Below are 9919 nucleotides of genomic sequence, written 5' to 3' on the forward strand. Positions count from 1 at the left end.
TTACCCTAAACTTATTGTTAACTCTAACTAATACACATTAGGCTGTAGCTGTCACCTTGGCATGGTGGTCCTATGTTATTGTTTGAGTTGTTTATAGTTTCTCTTATTTTTTTTGCGCCTCAATGTTGGGGTAGTTTCTAGCATTTTGGACTTGCCTTTTTTTTCCATTAAATAACCAAGTAACTTTGTTGGTCTGGGAGACATGGGGGCATGAAGAGTTATTACAGATTCCAAGAAAAGTCATCATCACCATATTGTAGAATACTACATATAAAGGGGTACTTGTATTAAGAAACGCGGGTTTTGTTTTGGTCTTTGCCTCGTCACCTCAAGAACCGCAGTTTGAGGCCGCGGTTTTTAGTGCACAACGCAGTTCCGTTCCGTGGCCGCGGGGGCAAGCGTGTGGGACCCATCAGTGTTAAGACAAAATCACCGAAATTGAAAATTTTAACTTTTGAATTTTTCTTTATTTTGTTCAATTTAGCAAAAGATTGGTTTTGACTCTTTTGTCCACCCCGTTGCAAACGCGAGGGCAACGGCGGGCGGCTGCACCGTTTTGATCACAGGCTGTACAACAACAGGGTGCTTCATATGAACGTGGGATAATAAAATATTAACTCTTTGATTAATATTTAATTAGGTAAAAAATCCCGTGTGATTCATCACTGAAAAGAAAAATTAAATTAAAACACATGAACCAATGTGATTGTGATTGAAATATCAACATCGTATCATTGTTTAATAGGTCGTGCTAGGTGGCTTTATTATATGAAGGTTCATAGGGCCAAATGCTAAATCCAACAAGTAATTATGCTTGGGGATTTCAAACTTTTACTTAATCAGAATTACATAATTTTATTAACATAGTATAATTAATTAGCCACCAATAGTATAGTCAAATTACTCAAATTCAAATCTCATAAGAAGCCTGACGGATTTAAACCTTTGTCCTCTTTTATTATGCAGAGGAACTGCTCTGATCCCAGTTTTGAGCTCTGGTACTGGCAGACATGTTTGGCCACCAAAGTCATGTTTCCCGGAAGTGTCATACTCTTTAACTTCAAGTCGAAGCACTGCCAGTTCTGGAACACTCAATGCGAACTGGAACTCCTCATTCCAAACTGGTACCCACTCGTCCTCAACTGCCTGTGTGTTCATCATCTCTGTTGTATCCTTGGGGACTCCCACAATTCCAATCTATAAACACACCAATCAATCAACCAAGTGCGTTACAGTGATGCGTTAGGAAAACATTCAGACAGTCCGACAACATAACATGTCAAATTGTCAATTGGGTCGAAAATGTTCTTTTGCTAGACTGCAAATTTGGATCATTGATTATATTGTCTGAATGTACGATTTCAGATTTATAGTCTAACAACATAACATGTTATTATGCTAAGAAAATAGAATCCATAACATTTGAATGAACATTTTTCTGTCATACCCTCACAAAAAAGTCCGGGGGAGAATATAGATCGAAGTGTGTGCGGTGGAAATCTGAATGCCATCCTTCACCCATGTATATTTTTACCTGTTTGTCAACAAAAACGTAATGGAGGAATTTGTGACAAGTCTCTATATAATAGGAGAACTTACATACATGGTAATATGTATATATATTGATCATGAGATATTGACCACACACACCTTCAAATTAGTCTTAACTGGTAACCATTTTTCAGGATCAAAAACCTCATCATTTGGACCAACGTTGAGTAAGAAATCAGGTTTTTTCACATAACCACAGCCACCATTGGCTCTGAACATTCCTTCCATAATCCAAAGGTGCTTTGCATATCCCTTTGAGAAATATATACACATGAATTGTTAGACAAGCAGGAATTCAATCCCTGTGAGGTAAAGCAGAATATTACACTAAACAGCAATTTATAGAAGTAAAAGTCTGAATCGTCTGATAATGATTGATTAGAAAGCTTAGTTAAATTATATTACAGAAGAAGTCTAACTTGCATATTAAATGCGACCATTTGAGCTCCATGAGTCCATCCAAGCATAGGATCATAATTTGATGAGTCCACACGTGTCCCCTTAGGATATATCCTCAACAAATTCTTCTGCGTAAACCTAGAGAATGATTTAATTATATATATTGATCATTTAGATGATAATTACAAACATTAAACATGATGTAACCAATTAACTTAAAAAAGTACAATAACAATCACCTGACAATATCAGCTCCACGAGTCCTTGTTGCATTTTCTAGTTCTTGCTCACTTAAGCTTAGGCGTCTGACTTTCATCGGATCAATATGCCACATATCTAATCCGCCTTTCGGCTTCCCGGCATGAATGGCAATTAGCTGCTTATATTCTGGAGTAGCATTCTCTTCATCTTCATCTTCATCTTCTTGTTCAATATCCTGCTTTTAATTAAGTGGATAATCAATCGGATATTATGTTAATTAGATAACCATTATATCCGAAAAATGTGTGTGTATGATTCTTGGTGCATTATTAAGCATAGTAAATGTACATTACTTCACATGCACCTTATAATCAGTGGCTCCAGCTTCCTTAGGTCTCTGACTTTCGTGATATTCCGGTGGCTTGGTCGAAATCAAAATCTTTCTCTTCAAGGAATCAGGTGAAGGGAATTCCATTAGGAACTCTGACCGAGGACTGTACAGCATGGTTCCGAATGTGTCGATGACCATCTACAATCACATTAATTTGCATTTTTTTTACTCAAAATCACAAAGTACGTGGTACATCAACCAAAAGGATTTTCATGGAATGCTACATGCACCCCATATTTCTAAAAGCACTTGTATAAATGGATCTGACATGGTCTCACCTCTATCAGATATGTGGTTAGTAAGTGTGATACATATATGGAAAAACCTAAGGTATGAGTTTGTAGTGCACCTTGGCCACTTGAGATTGAAGCTTTGGAGGTAGGTGGTCTTCAAAGGTTATAACAACAGGATATTCAGAACGAACAAAAGCATTTTCCTTGATAGCACGCAAACATTTGATGAGTTCCACCGGACGAGTAAGAGTCCTAATAAATTAATAAGGTTCAAAGAGATGATCATATTCTATATATACACTATGTGTGCAAGTGTGCAACAATTACCAATTAATAATTAATTAGATTGGACAAATTAAGAATTAATTACTGGGGTTTAAGCCACATGTTGAATTAATTCATACCCTCCATGACGAACCTCCACACCATTTTTTCTAGAATTAGGCCACAAATCTAACTCAATAACTTTAACACCTCGTTGCAGGGCGTCGATAATTGGGCGGACACTGCTGTTGCTGCTGACTTGATTTCCTGTTAAGTAGGAGTTGTGGCCAGTGAATAGAAAATAATGAGCCAATGGAGCCTTCATGTCATGGTGCACCTGATCAATTCAAACACATAGTTTTCAGATAGAGCTAGTGGTGATCATGAAGGTGCACAAAATATTTGAGAGGATCGAATTAAACGTGTCAATTCGAGCACAGTTTTATGCAAGAAGAGACCCAATTTAATTTGATCAGACCAAGAGAAAGTTTACATGTATATAAATATTCTAACAAATGCAGCATCATTCTGAAACTGAGAACTGTTCGGTCCAATATTGTCATGGTTATTAAAATTAATTCTAAAATACAAAGAATTAAAATGAAATTACCCTTGAAGAGATGGGAGGATTAAGGTCACCAAGGAGATATCTAAAGAAGGCATCAAGATGGAGACCCTTTCTCTGAAAGATGTTGAGATGCTTGAGACTGTTGAAAATGTCCTGAGCCAACTCTTTTGTGGCATTCTGTTCTCCTTGAAAGTCAATGAGAAACCTCTCAAGGCCATCAATGGTCATGTTGCCATTTTCCGCGTACTCATTAAACAGCTCCTTTATATCTGCAGGAGGCTCTGCCACCCCCAGCCGAAATATTCTCCTGAAGCAGAAGCAGACCTTGAAAGACTGCTTATTGGACATCTTTAGCGGCAGAGTTTGAAACTATAGCAGTTTGTGTTGCTAATAGTTTCTCTAGCTACCTTCTGTTTATATGAGGAGAGAAAGGAACAACTTAGAGCTTTGCAGCCTTTTGCTTTCGACAGTTGTCCTAGTATGCCATTCCAGCCGGTGATGATGTATGTGAGACTTATAATGGAATCTGCATGCATCAACGGCTGACAATTGTTAGAGTTTCGTGGAACAAGTTTATAATTGGCTTCAAATTCTTAGGACTGGCTTTGCAGCAAAGTCAGAATCTGTGCTCATGCAGACTTTTGCTTTAATTGCCAACACTACTCAACATTCCCTACTCTTTTACTGTATTTAATGTTGGATACACGCTTTTATATAATAATTCCTATCTACCTGTATCACCCAAACTTTTTCTTGCTCCAGAAATAAAGAGTTGCTTCTCGATCTGACTTGTACATTCTCTTTTGTCAGTGCAAATGCGCTAAAATATTCTTATGTCAGGACCAAAGTATGATAATCCACCTGTCCACCAACATGTTTATAATGAATGATACATAACATACCCTGCCTTTTTTTCTTAGATCATTATGTGATTGCAAGTAACTTATTTCTTCTTTTTTGGTCTATGGTATTTCTTTTACTGAAATGATTCTACGGTATTTCTTAAGATAGCATATGTTTCGTGGGAATAGGAATGTGTATGGGATTCATTTTTCTCATTTTGAGAAGTGATGAGCAAGACATAATATCATATGCTTTAAAACATTCTAAAATGTGCAAGACATATAATATCATCTGCTTTCAAGTATCAGATAGCTTACGGCCAAAAAAAGAGAGAAAATACAACATGAATTTATCCATTGATCTTTAATTTGAACAGTTCCTTTACTGAGAGAAAGCATTTATCTTCACAAGTAGAAGTATCAATAGAACATTTACAAGGGCAAAATAAACAAAATTTATATAGCAGCATCGCAGGGCAAGTGAATAAAAATTAAATATTGGGAAAATTGACCAAATTAAATAAATAAGAGCATAACCAGCTCAGATGAATTCCAATCGCATCAGAAGCCTCACTGAGTTGTATTTCTCTCCTTTACGGTCAAAGAGAGGGACTGCACGAATCCCTTGTTTTAACTCAGAAACTGGCAGACAAGTTTGGCCACCAAAGTCATCCTTCTCAGACATGTCATACTCATGAACCTCAACTCGAAGCAAAGCCAATTCAGGAACAGTCAATGGAAATGTAAACTCTTCATCCCATACAGGTGTCCAATTGTCCTCTTTTTTTTTAGTTTTTTTCATGATCTCATCAGCCGGCACTCCCGCTATGCCAACCTGCATTACAGATTAACTAGTGAATACAAACAGTAGAAGTGTACATCACCACATTTTAATCAAGTACTTAAAAATCATACATTATAAGGTTTTTCAGTAGGTTTACATAGGAATCATTTGAAAGCTCAGACAAATACTTTAGCATACTACCAACGCAGACCATCTTACCCTGGTGTAAAAATCTGGTGGGGAATATAAATCAAAGTGTGTTTGTTTGAAATCCAAATGCCATCCATCTCCCATATATACTTTCACCTGTCAAGAAACGCAATTAATCTAAGAAGAGCCTTCTTAGTGAGAGGGGATAAAAGCAGCTATGCTTTCGCAATCAGCTTACTTCCAAGTTCCAACTTCGCATCCAGAGAAAAGGAATACCAAAATGTGCTCACCTTTAAAGTCTTATTTACTGGCAATTTTGCTTTCGGATCAAAAACCTGATTATCCGAATCCGCATTCATAACAAAATCAGGCTTTTTAACATAACCACAACCCCCGTTGGCTCTAAACATCCCATGCATCAGCCAAAGAGATCTACCATATCCCTGCCATTGCACCAAATAAATGTTAGATTTCTGTTAAAATCTGGGTGGGTGGAGGGAGAAATAAAAATAAAAGAAAGAGAAGAGTTCTAAACAACCTGCATATTAAATGCAACCATTTGAGCGCCATGCATCCAGCCAATAAGTGGCTTGTAGTTGGAAGAGTTGAACCGTGTACCTTTTGGGTACACCCTTAAAATGTTCTTCTGGGTAAATCTATGAATAAAAATTTCGAAGGTCAGTGAGAAAACACAGATCGGATACCAGGAGAAGATGATCGCAACCGAATTCATCATATCATATGAGGGAATCATTTGGCATGTCATTGTGCTAGAAAATAAAGAAGTACCTCACAACATCCGTTCCATGAGATTCAGAAGCCTTTTCAAGTCCTTGTTCACTCAAACTAAGGCGTCTAACTCTATCAAGTTCAACTTTTAGTGCCTCCTTGAAACCACCCTTGGGTTTCCCGGCATGGATAGCAATTAGACGTTTGTATGTAGGTGCTCCTGCTGAGAATGATCCACGTTTGCAATTGGTGTTATCCTCATAATCCTGATTGTGTTCGCTAGTTTCACTATCACTCTGCAAGCCAATGGAGTAAAATTTAATCACCTAAAAGGTAGGACATTAAGCATAACTGAAGCTAGCATGTGGAAAATTCATTTCTCATCATCACCATATCATCATCTTCGTGTTCATCAGTAAGGTCTGATGGCTCCTGCCCCCATGAATCTTCGTCAGTATCTTTTCTCTTAAGTGAGTTTTCTGGCTTTTCATTCACAGTTTTTGCCTTAAGATACTCCTCAGGAGGTTTGGTAGAAATAATAATTCGATACTTCAGTTCTTCTGGTGAAGGTAACTCTTTTAGAGAATCAGATTCAGGATAAAACAACATATCACCAAATGTCTGAGTGACCATCTGGAAAATAAAAATAAGATTGTAACTTTGAATAGTGCTTCTAGTAAGAATGAGATATATTACTCATAAAAGGATTAAAAAAAAAAATCACCTGTGCTACTTTATCTTGGAGATTGGGGGTAAGGTGGTCTTCAAGAGTTATGATGACAGGGTATGGAGATGCAGAAAAAGCATGCTCTTTAATTGATTTCAAGCATTTAATAAGTTCCACAGGGGTTGTCAATGTCCTAGATTCACAATACAGATTTTGAATATCTGTCTCATTAGTTGGAACAAGGCATTTATTTAATATCTACCTGGAAAAGTAACCCTTTAATATCTAGTCTGAAAATAGAATGCTTCATAGTAGAGTCCATCATAAAGGATAAAGAGATGTTAAGGATATAAGTAGAGGCCACAATCTGATAAATTTGGAGCTTAGGCATAATTAGAATTACCTTCCATGAAGAACATGCACATCATCCTTTGCGTTATTTGGCCAAATATCAAGCTCCACCACTCTTACACCTCTCTTCAGTGCCTTTATGATTGGAATAACACTGCAGTCACTGCTGAGTTGATTTCCGGTCAGGTATGAGTTATGACCGGTATATATGTAATAATGGGACAATGGAGCTGTCATATCCTGGTGAACCTGAAACAAAATATCCAAACCACAGAATTAGACATTGTCTCAATTCACAGTAAAAAAGTGCATTGGACCTAAAATTAAGTATCATTTACCAAGTGCCTTATTCATCAACACAAGACTTCTTTAAAGTCAACTGAATAGTTGACTTCATGAAGAAAACAGAACCTCAAATTTGGAAATCAATTCAAGTAACTAGCCCAAAAATTCAAATATCAAAGTATGAATATGATAATTTCCAGACTATGAGCTATCTATGGCAGTCTCAGATATCAGCAAAAGCAGTGTCTTCAACAATTTCTATCAAGCTAGCAAACAGAGTTTCAACTAAATGCATATACAGAATACAAGTTCCAAAACACGATTCTTGTGATTTTCCTACATTTTCTCAGCAAACAAACAAAACCCAGAAAGGCGAGTAAAGAGAAAAACAAGACCTGATCTGCAATAGGGGGGTTGAGATCCGCAGAGAACAAGTAATGGTGAAAGTCATCGAGGGTGAGTGTGCGCCTGGTGATCAACTTGGCAATGTGGTGCCTCTTCTGCAGCACCTGGTCCACGATCCGCTCGGCGTCTGAGGCGGACGCGCCGCCCTCGGCCTGGACCTCGACCAAGAAGCTCCGCAGCTGCTCGGCGGTCATGTGGGTCCCGCCCTCCGCGTACTTCTTGAAGGCCTCTTTCACGTCCCACGGCGGCTCAGCGTCCGTGACCCGAAACCTTCGAGTGAAGCACACGCACATCCTGTAGCTCCCCATCTATGCACAACAACAACAAGAAAAATCAGAGCTTCCAGAAATGAAAGACACAGAATTAGAGAAAGAGAGACAGGTTTTGAAGAATGGAAAGCGACTCTGCTTTTGAGTTTTAATATGTATTTTGGAAAATTCAGTGTCTAATGAAGTCAGAGTGTCACAGACTTTTTCTATTCTTTTCTACAGTTTTTTATTTGACGCCTTTTCTTATTTTCTTATTTTTTTTTTCATTTTTTAAATAACAAAATTGAGAATTATCATACAAATATGACTATTTCTCTATAAGTTATATCTGGGTGTGTGTATCTTGGCACATGTAAAATAAATAAGAGTCTGAGACTAAACATAAACAAACAAAACATTGTTACAGTAATTGAGATTCAAAGGAATGGAAAAATCTCTATTTTTATAGTGGAAAAAAACCAAGGTTAAAAGTTATGATGAATTGATGATGATGTTGATGGATGATTGTAATGCTGAGCTGGAAGAGGGTGATTGAATGGGTAAAGGAGACCACCAGAAACAAGTCATTCAGTTTGTCTGAGAGAGAGACAGTCAGACAGACGCCCAACAAGTCTTTCAAGAAGATTCTATCACGAGATGCACGTGGCTGATTTACCAAATCATGCAATAAAAAAGACCACCCAAAAACGAGTGAGTCTTCGGTGGGGCTTACCCCATTGGGGCATCTCTCACATGAGGTGGGACCCCCAACTATGTGATAAAAAAGACCACCCAAAAACGAGTGAGTCTTCGGTGGGGCTTGTCCCATTGGGGCATCTCTCACATGAGGTGGGACCCCCAACTATGTGGGTCCCACCTCATGTGAGAGATGCCCCAATGGGACAAGCCCCATACAAGATTTATCCCCCAAAAACTCCAAAATGAAAAAACAGCAAAGGTCCCTCTGGCGGTCTGGCCTGACATCAATGCCTAGCATTATCTTTGACATTAATTAACTACAAAATTAAGACAACAGGTGATACATGAGCATCTCCAACGTAAGCAAATTTGGCTCTTTAAATTACTCATTCTGTAATATTTTTTGGGGCTAAATTCCATATATGAATTCATTAATAATAGAAATTTGATCCATTTTAATCATTCGGAATTTCAGATTGTTACCATTTTCACTATTTTAAGAATAAAATAAATACAGCAAAATTGGATAACGGTGTAGAGTAATGGTGTAAATGTCAACTCACAACAGCGTTGTGGCTCTAATGATGATTCATATCCAGAAACGACGGTGGCACTACCCGAGACTCGTAGTTGCATGGGTTCACAATGGGAAGCATTAGCAATGAGCCAATGAGTAAGGTTGAAAAAGTTGAGCTTTGTTTTATTTTCTCCCACTTTCAATGAGTAAATTGGAATTTATCATTTTATAAGTTAAAAAGTGATAAGGTACTGTACTGATATGTTATAATTAGATCACATCCTATGATTCTAACAACTTCGCTATAAAAAAACACATAAATCAATGAACTGATAACATCAAACTAGGAAAATCTTAACTAGTACCAAAAAAAGTAGGAAATCTTAACTTCCTATCTCTAATTGGTGTAACTTTCTATTTTATATTTAGAAATGAAAATGATGGTAAAGAATGAGGTTTTAGAAATAAAATACAACAAATTCTGTGGTGACATCACTGGGTTTGTCACCTTTTTTTTTTTGTTTTGTTTCATCACCTATGACAGGGATAGAACATACAAATGTTTTTTTTTTTCAGCACACCTAACTGGCTAACTTTTTAACCTTATTAAATAAAAATAAAAATGAATCAGACAC

The 9919-nt window shown here is 37.4% G+C and overlaps 2 protein-coding genes across 4 annotated transcripts; both read right to left on the bottom strand.

The window, feature by feature from the left end:
• Window positions 1-756: 756 nt before the first annotated feature.
• On the bottom strand, window positions 757-3992 carry LOC147296374 (phosphoinositide phospholipase C 2-like). 2 transcript variants are annotated; one of them, XM_086229491.1, is made up of 9 exons: window positions 3650-3992; window positions 3180-3376; window positions 2892-3027; window positions 2516-2680; window positions 2190-2386; window positions 1971-2088; window positions 1651-1803; window positions 1448-1534; window positions 757-1197 (listed from the first exon to the last, which is right to left on the bottom strand). In XM_086229491.1, the coding sequence occupies exons 1-9, from the start codon at window positions 3953-3955 to the stop codon at window positions 901-903; spliced, it is 1656 nt and encodes a 551-aa protein (XP_086085617.1). In that variant the 5' UTR covers window positions 3956-3992; the 3' UTR covers window positions 757-900. The 2 variants fall into 2 exon arrangements, with proteins under 2 accessions (XP_086085617.1, XP_086085609.1); XM_086229483.1 differs by having other exon boundaries at window positions 2190-2389.
• Window positions 3993-4012: 20 nt separating this feature from the next.
• On the bottom strand, window positions 4013-8247 carry LOC147296375 (phosphoinositide phospholipase C 4-like). Of its 2 annotated transcripts, XM_086229470.1 has the most exons (10): window positions 7811-8247; window positions 7183-7379; window positions 6837-6972; window positions 6503-6745; window positions 6173-6408; window positions 5922-6039; window positions 5674-5826; window positions 5453-5539; window positions 4987-5284; window positions 4013-4133 (listed from the first exon to the last, which is right to left on the bottom strand). In XM_086229470.1, the coding sequence occupies exons 1-9, from the start codon at window positions 8126-8128 to the stop codon at window positions 4991-4993; spliced, it is 1782 nt and encodes a 593-aa protein (XP_086085596.1). In that variant the 5' UTR covers window positions 8129-8247; the 3' UTR covers window positions 4013-4133; window positions 4987-4990. The 2 variants fall into 2 exon arrangements, with proteins under 2 accessions (XP_086085596.1, XP_086085589.1); XM_086229463.1 differs by lacking the exon at window positions 4013-4133 and having other exon boundaries at window positions 4818-5284.
• Window positions 8248-9919: the final 1672 nt, after the last annotated feature.

The sequence above is a fragment of the Dryas octopetala genome, chromosome 1, assembly GCF_963921425.1.
Source record: "Dryas octopetala chromosome 1, drDryOcto1.1, whole genome shotgun sequence".
Lineage (NCBI taxonomy): Eukaryota > Viridiplantae > Streptophyta > Magnoliopsida > Rosales > Rosaceae > Dryas > Dryas octopetala.

Excerpts from the sequence above, each read along its gene's own strand:
- LOC147296374 (XM_086229483.1), bottom strand. The coding sequence starts at position 3,955 with ATGTCCAATAAGCAGTCTTTCAAGGTCTGCTTCTGCTTCAGGAGAATA. Across the intron at positions 2,681-2,891 it reads TTCAATCTCAAGTGGCCAAG|ATGGTCATCGACACATTCGG; the intron begins GTGCACTACAAA and ends ATGTGATTGTAG. Across the intron at positions 2,390-2,515 it reads CTGGAGCCACTGATTATAAG|CAGGATATTGAACAAGAAGA; the intron begins GTGCATGTGAAG and ends CTTAATTAAAAG.
- LOC147296375 (XM_086229470.1), bottom strand. The coding sequence starts at position 8,128 with ATGGGGAGCTACAGGATGTGCGTGTGCTTCACTCGAAGGTTTCGGGTC. Across the intron at positions 5,540-5,673 it reads CAGTAAATAAGACTTTAAAG|GTGAAAGTATATATGGGAGA; the intron begins GTGAGCACATTT and ends GTTTCTTGACAG. Across the intron at positions 5,285-5,452 it reads CACCAGATTTTTACACCAGG|GTTGGCATAGCGGGAGTGCC; the intron begins GTAAGATGGTCT and ends TCTGTAATGCAG.